Source organism: Zeus faber, assembly GCF_960531495.2.
Source record: "Zeus faber genome assembly, chromosome: 1".
Classification (NCBI taxonomy): domain Eukaryota; kingdom Metazoa; phylum Chordata; class Actinopteri; order Zeiformes; family Zeidae; genus Zeus; species Zeus faber.
The window spans coordinates 59,937,371-59,945,259 of NC_137193.1; the positions used below are offsets into that span (position 1 = coordinate 59,937,371).

General features: G+C 42.2%; 1 protein-coding gene across 1 annotated transcript; it reads left to right on the forward strand.

Annotated features, from left to right (window-relative positions):
- Positions 1 to 1,475: 1,475 nt before the first annotated feature.
- On the forward strand, positions 1,476 to 7,255 carry aqp10b (aquaporin 10b; the record flags this gene model as incomplete). The annotated part of the gene is made up of 6 exons (XM_079998079.1): positions 1,476 to 1,562; positions 2,239 to 2,365; positions 2,479 to 2,616; positions 4,594 to 4,712; positions 6,377 to 6,594; positions 7,063 to 7,255. 6 exons carry the CDS (start codon positions 1,476 to 1,478, stop codon positions 7,253 to 7,255), a joined length of 882 nt encoding a protein of 293 aa, XP_079854205.1.
- Between the last annotated feature and the right edge of the window lie 634 nt (positions 7,256 to 7,889).

Consider the following 7,889-nt stretch of genomic DNA (forward strand, 5'->3'; position numbering starts at 1 on the left):
GAATGAATGGGGCCATGTATCGTGAGATTTTGAGTGAAAACCTCCTTCCATCAGCAAGGGCATTGAAGATGAAACGTGGCTGGGTCTTTCAGCATGACAATGATCCCAAACACACCGCCCGGGCTACGAAGGAGTGGCTTCGTAAGAAGCATTTCAAGGTCCTGGAGTGGCCTAGCCAGTCTCCAGATCTCAACCCCATAGAAAATCTTTGGAGGGAGTTGAAAGTCCGTGTTGCCCAGCGACAGCCCCAAAACATCACTGCTCTAGAGGAGATCTGCATGGAGGAATGGGCCAAAATACCAGCAACAGTGTGTGAAAACCTTGTGAAGACTTACAGAAAACGTTTGACCTCTGTCATTGCAAACAAAGGGTATATAACAAAGTATTGAGATGATCTTTTGTTATTGACCAAATACTTATTTTCCACCATAATTTGCAAATAAATTCTTTAAAAATCAGACAATGTGATTTTCTGGATTTTTTTTTTCTCATTTTGTCTCTTATAGTTGAGGTATACCTATGATGAAAATAACAGGCCTCTCTCATCTTTTTAAGTGGGAGAACTTGCACAATTGGTGGCTGACTAAATACTTTTTTGCCCCACTGTATATTAAAGTGCTGATCTATAAAGACGTCTATGTTGGATGTGGCAGATTATATTGCAAGTCCAATTTAACAACCTAGATACTGTGAAACTGTTTTCCAAAATATCATAAAAAATTATGAAATTATGTGATAAGAAATTGTTTAATGGGAGTCAGATTGCTGACGCCTCAGTGCCGAGTTGATGCCCATATCTTATTAACTTAACGGTGCCAATAAGTTATCAAACAACATAGAAAGTGAAAAAGGAATGGCCGGCGTTGTTGTGACACATTATGTTGTATTTTCAATGTTTACATCCCTGTAAATTATTCCTCGCAGTCCTTGTATTGTTCACATTAACACCTAAGTGGAGTTAAAGGAAATGTGATTTTGGAGATTTTTGTAGTGGGTAGATATTATCTCACTCTGCCGTGGAAGGAAAGACATCCGATCACCCGCAGAGAGTTAGGGAAATATAAATAGTTACAGAAATAAATTGTGTTGATGAAGGTCTATAACAACCAATAAAATGACAGGCCCAATAGGAGACAACTGGGTTCAGCTGAGGGGAAAGAAACCAGTGTCTTCTGCTACTGTGCTGAATGGAATTCTGGACAAAGGAGTAGCAATCAGAAAAGTAAAAAAAAAAAAAAGGAACATATTGTGCGCTCTCTTTTCTGTACAAATATGTTCATACTGCCCTCTAACGCATGAAGCAACTCCTCCGCCTGAGCCGTGCCATAAAGCGCGTGACATGGTTCAGATCTCAGGTATGAAAGGTCAGGCTGTGCTCGGTCGGCCCGAGAGCTAGGCCGTGCCCAGATGTTTGGAATGGAAGCGGCAGTGGCTCAGCTCTGAAAGCAGGAACTCCAGAAGACACCCGCCACAGGATGGAGCGGGTCCTGAGAAGGTGTCGGATTAAGAGCCAGCTTGTCAGGGAGTGCATGGCCGAATGCCTCGGAGTCTACGTCATGATTGTGAGTTGTTTTACGTTCTGTTCGTCCTTTTTGTATTATTTTAATTCTGTGGGGAATGGAGCGCATATGTAATAACCTCACATGCATTTGGATTCTCATGAGTCGCGAAAGCAATTGCACGTGAAGGCCGTTCTATCGTTAATTTCTTGGGGTCTTGGTGTGATTCCACTCTTCTGAATTTGGGTACATGTACATGTGTAATTTTGTCATTGTTTTCCACAACAAAGTGTATGAAACAGTTTGTTGCCTTGTTTTTGGGCACAAGTAAATCTCCTCAATGGCTAACCAGGGACTTTGGCCTAAGAAGAGCAGTTTGAGTCAAGGGGCAGATAACAATTTAATATATATTTATAAAGTTGTATACTTTTCTACTGAGTTTGGTAGTATTGCCTCTTATCCGTTATCCATTGCTTGGCCGACCTGCCCTAGTTATCAGAAATTACAACACAAATCATAAAGTAAAGCACTTCCATAGAGCAGCTCCATAAAATTGAGATTACGCTGAGGCACTGGTTTGTCTGTTTATATGGACTTCCAAATAATGGGGCGTAAAAAGAAAATTGCGACTCTAAAAAGTTGCATACCTAATCATAGCACAGCACGACTTCTTTGATTATTTATTTCCAAGTAGTTTCAGATTTCCTGTGGCACGTTGTCCCCTTTTCTGTGGTTGCAGCTTTTTGGATGTGGCTCCGTCGCCCAGGTGACAACGACCGGAGATAAGAAAGGCCAATACCTGTCCATCAATCTGGGGTTTGCTTTGGGAACAACCTTTGGCGTCTTTGTTTCCAGGGGCGTGTCGGGTGAGATACAGATACACTAACATGACACCTGTGATACAATAGATGAGGGATCCAACTGAAATAAAAAAATCCAAGTGTCCTAAAATGATTTTTTTTTTCTATTCCTGTTCAAGGTGCTCATCTGAACCCCGCTGTGTCTCTGAGCATGTGCTTTTTGGGCAGGCATGCTTGGACAAAGCTGCCTTTCTACATCTTCTTTCAGGTCTTTGGAGCATTTTTGGCCGCAGCAACCGTTGGACTACAGTATTATGGTGAGGAAACCACCTGGAATCCATACAAAAGAGGCAATGGGTTATGGAAAGATGGAGAATTATCTTGTGCTGTATTCAGTAACTGTGGCAGTTCCATCTGACATACGCCATCCGAGTGGCTTTTTCGGGGGCCCTCCAACACAGAGACACAGGCTAAAACATAAAAATAAACTCGTATGTGTTAAAACATACGAGTTTATCGAAGAGAGTGGGCAAGATGGATCAAGCCCGGACCAAATGGAAGCATGTAATGACAAGGGCTCCTCCCATGTGTGTGGGGACGGGTGATATAACCTGTGCTTGTTGGTCGCTCTGACGAGCTACAGGCGTGTAGCCACCACTGATCCCGGGCCCAATTAACTAGACCCAAGACAGGTGTGGCTGCCTAAATTGCATCACAGCGACATTCAGAACATGCTCGTCCCCTTCAAAAGAGACATGATGGGGCTCCACTGGGCTTCGACTCCTCCCGGCAGAAAGTAGTACAGTGGGGGAGAGAGAGGCATTAAAGGATAGGTTTGCTCTTTTATTATTCAACTCAGGCTGTAATAGTCAAATATTGATTCCCATTTCATCCATTTCTAACTATTCGTAGCAACAACCTGAACCGCTGAATGCTTTACTGCTGAGAAACTTACCACTCTGCTGCAGCTTCTCACTGGGCTTCAATGCCGTCCAATGAGGCAAACCATTAAGCCCTAAAAAAAAGTTTCATCCTTTTGAAAATGGGAAACTCACATTTTTTGAAACCAATAATATCACTTTATATTCATAACCTTTTTCTTTTACAGTCAACCTACCATTGACACACACACACACACACACACACACACACACACACACACAATGAAAGAAACACAACAGAATACCTCCTTCAATACTTACATTTCCTTTGTCTGATGTTTTGTCATGGACATTTGGTATTAATTCATTTTTCTTTTAAAAGATTTGTGCTGGTCTCTGCAGCCAACAGAGCTTGTCCCACGATTAGCTCCGATGCTAACGGGTTTGGTCACACTCCAGCCACTGGTGGAGTTACTTAGATGGGGGCGGTTCTAATTCTACTGAAGTGACGTATATTAATACTATGACGTATGTTGGGGCAGCCAAGCTGAACGGCTTGTTTTTGGACATGTTTTCTGAAACAGAAGCTCACAATAAACTGACTGGGTCGTCTTATTTCACAGTTTGTGTGTTGGTAGATATCCTGGGAACCAGACCAATCTGCAGCTCATGTTTCATTTGCCCTGGAAGACACATCTGGCCACCCTCACTTTCAAATAGATTTCCACCCGACCTTGCCAGGGTCAGAGCAATCACAACTATCCAATGGTCTGTCCAATGCTCTTGGATAGACCTGCAACCAATTAGTTGCAGGTTGCCAGAAACCCAAATGTATGTGCACAAGCACTGAAAAAGTGAGTTTTTCATAATAGGACCGTTTTTAAGGCTTAATTGTTTGCCCCATTGGACAGCAGTGCAGTCCAGTGAGAAGCTGCAGCAGAGTGGTTTCTCAGCAGTTAGGCGTTCAGGGAGGTTCCTGCTACGAACAGACAGAAATGAATGAAATGGCAATCAACATTTTGATATTTTGTCACCTTACTATTTTTATATTAAGACCCAGGATTACGAGAATTCTATATATACTTTAATTCAGAAGGAAAAAGGCATACTCCTAAAACACCAACAACCATACACAATCGTAACATTTCTGTCTTTGAGGGAGACCAAATTCAACATCATTATAAATAAAAAAAATTGACAATATTTAATATCGGTGAACACAAGCTTTAGGGTTATGTTGATGTTTAAATAAAAAAAAAAATACTGAAATACTGTAGTGCATGTGTTTTATTGGACATGTTAAGATGCTGCCGCCACGTTTGGAGTGTGTGTGTGTGTGTGTGTGTGTGTGTGTGTGTGTGTGTGTGTGTGTGTGTGTGTGGTGTGTGTGTGTGTGTGTGTGTGTGTGTGTAGATGCTATCCTGGCGTACGGCGACGGGGAGCTGACGGTCACGGGTCCCACGGCCACGGCAGGAATCTTCTCCACCTACCCCTCCACCTACCTCAGTGTGTGGGGAGGCATCGTGGACCAGGTGAGGGCAGCACCCACTCTGAGATTTCCAAAATTAGGCTGAAACAAGTGGATTTTTCAGATCCTCATTTATACAAAATTAAAAGTCTGTGATAGGATTAACTTAGCATAATGAAATGGAATTCAGTCATTAGCTGTAACAACAGATGGGTTCCAGCTTAGTTGTGCTAGATATAAATGACAGTTCCTGAGTTCCTGTAAAAAGCACCATCACTTTGTATCGACAAATTAAAATAAATTAAATTAAAATATTACACATTTTCAAGGGGGAGATTAAACATTTCATCAGTTTGCGCTGTCGCTCGTCTTTACATCAGCATTACGGAAAAAATGTACAATTTCGGCGGACGTAATGACACGCAGAATTACTACTACAAGCTGATCCACCTGCTGCGTGTTATGACTTTATTCTAAAAGTTAGAAGGTGGCCGTCCTGCCTCACGGTGTCTCTGTGGAAGGAAATCACTCCGTGTGGAAGTTCCCAACAACACGCTTCCATTCAAACTGATTGAACACTTCATGTCCCTCAGAGACATTTCATCAACTTTTTTTAAACTTTTGGGACGAAACAAAATGTGCATGATTCAGACCCGTTGCTCTGGAGCTGACACAAAGAGAATATGTTTTGGACTGTTTTAGTGTCTTAAGACTGGCTCGAATGCCGCAAAAATAAGGAGGGCCATGGTACCGGGTTAGCTGCAAACAGAATGTCTTCATATTTACAAAAATGGCAAAAGAATAAAATATCAAACGAAAAGCCCCCACCGGTGTCAAGCAGGTAAGACGACACACACACACAGCTTGTAACCACTACAGACCAATTGAGTCTACACCTCGCACCATGCAAATTCCCACCCAGAGCCACAATTCACATAATCGATTGGATGATGATGTCACAAAGCAGCCCGCTCCACAAACTCATCTTTCTCCACCACCGATCGGAAGTTGTAGAAAGTTGCCGTATTTGCGATGCACGAACGTTGGGCTACTTCAAGCACATTTGTCGGTTTTTCACTAATTCCTGCTCTAAATGTAGATCGATATGGATCAAACTTGAACCATGAGATGTCTGAGACGTCCCGGATTGAACGTGACCTAGATAACATTGATATAACAGAATACTATGTAAATATTGTAATACTTTAGGGATACAAATGATAGTAATCTGCTCATTCATTGTTTTCCATTCCCGTATTATTGTATTCATATTTATTCATCCCGTACAATAAATTAATCTATATTTTATAACCCATAACACGAGCAGCCATGCTGCAAGTTTACATATATGGCTATTTTAGTATATTCCGCTAGTTTAGTTATTTAAGTATTTCATCTTTTTTTTCCCCTTTCATTCTTTATATATTTGGCTTTTTTGGTTCTTAATATATTTGGCTATTTTTCTTTAACTTTTTTTCTTAATATATTTTTGTTCTTTTATTTGATCTTTTTCTTGATATTTTTGTTCTTTTATTCTTATTTTCTTTTTTTATATATTTAGCTATTCTACATTTCCACATTTTTTTAAGAATTTATCTCTATGCAAATTTTCTGCACAGCAACACACCAATCGTCCTAATCTACATTCTTCATATCTGAAAATGTCCTTAAAAAAAAAAAAATAAAAATGAACAGAATCTATTTCCTGGTTTGGTGTTTCTCCTCCAGGTGATCGGCACGGCGGCGCTGCTGGTGTGTGTCCTGGCCCTCGTGGACCAGAGGAACTCCCCATCGCCGCCCGGGTCGGAGCCCGTCCTGGTCGGGGCTGTCGTGCTGGTCATCGGTGTCTCCATGGGCTCCAACAGCGGCTATGCCCTCAACCCCGCCCGGGACTTTGGCCCGCGCCTCTTCACCTACTGCGCTGGCTGGGGGGCGGAGGTTTTCACGTAGGTGGAGTTTCTCTTCTCTTCACCACTGTCTGTCATCAAGTATGAAGCTGGCTTCACACCACAACCGACAGTCGGATCCTCCCCCTAATAGCCGTCGGAAGAACTGCATCTGAGGTCCACATAACAAAATATGTCAGGGAAAATAAAATACTTTAATTAATTAATAATACAATTTTATAGAATAAAATGTCAATTCAAAGTAGCTGAAATAGCTGAAAATAATAAATACATTTTAATAGAAAATTATGTAAAAAAAAATTATTTGCCCAATACACAAATAGCTGAAAAACACAAAAGTGATTCAATGCAAGGGACAAGTTATTGGTATGGTTATATATGTTTATAAATGAGTGCTCTGTATTTAGTAAGTAATTACACTACTGTTATACATATATTATTGCATACTGTGTGAGTGTACATATCAGAGTATCATACCACTTGTATTCTAACTCGCTGTCTCTGTAGGGCCGGAGGCGGGTGGTGGTGGGTGCCGCTGGTGGCCACCTGCCTGGGGGCGCTGGTGGGGGCGTCGATCTACGAGCTGCTGGTGGAGGTGCACCACCCGCCTAACCCCACGGAGCAGGACGCCGTGGAGGTGGAGCTGGAAGGGGTGAGCCCCAGCGGAGCACCAAAACAGGGCCAACATGGCTTCTTTTAGATATGACTTTATGGGTCATAGCTTCCTTAAGACTCTGGGGCCAATTGACCAAGAATGAATTGCAGCCGCTGACAAGACCATGAATTGGACGCTATTTGCAATGTTGCTCATTTGCATAGAAAGGGGACAATGTTGTGCCGTATGTACGTATGCATAATGCCCAATTGAAATACACGCAAGGAGAACCGAGACGCTATATGCTTGGCAGCGCATTTAGGGGTGCATTGAGAAATATTTTTGTCTTATTTGTGCAAGTTTAACGGCCGCAAAAGCCAATCTTTTCGTGAATTTGCTCGTCTGTGAAGTCTTAAAATGGCTGCTCTGGATGTGTTCTATTGAAAATTGCATTATGCACATAAATAAAGAAATAACTAGGTCAGCTATTAGCGCAGTTCAGTTCAGTTCCTCCCGTTCCTTCTGGAACATTGGGCGATGAGTCCCCACCATTTACCAGAATGGCGTCTTCTCGTCGTTTCCGTAACATGCTTTTTTTTTACGGGGTTGAGGTTGTTAACCCCACGCCGGACACCCAACCTGGAGGACCGGGTGCTGACTTACCCGTGTCACAAAGATAAAAGATGAAAAAACCTGCTCCAGAGCCCACCACCTGGTAAATAAACTCAGCGAATGCTTA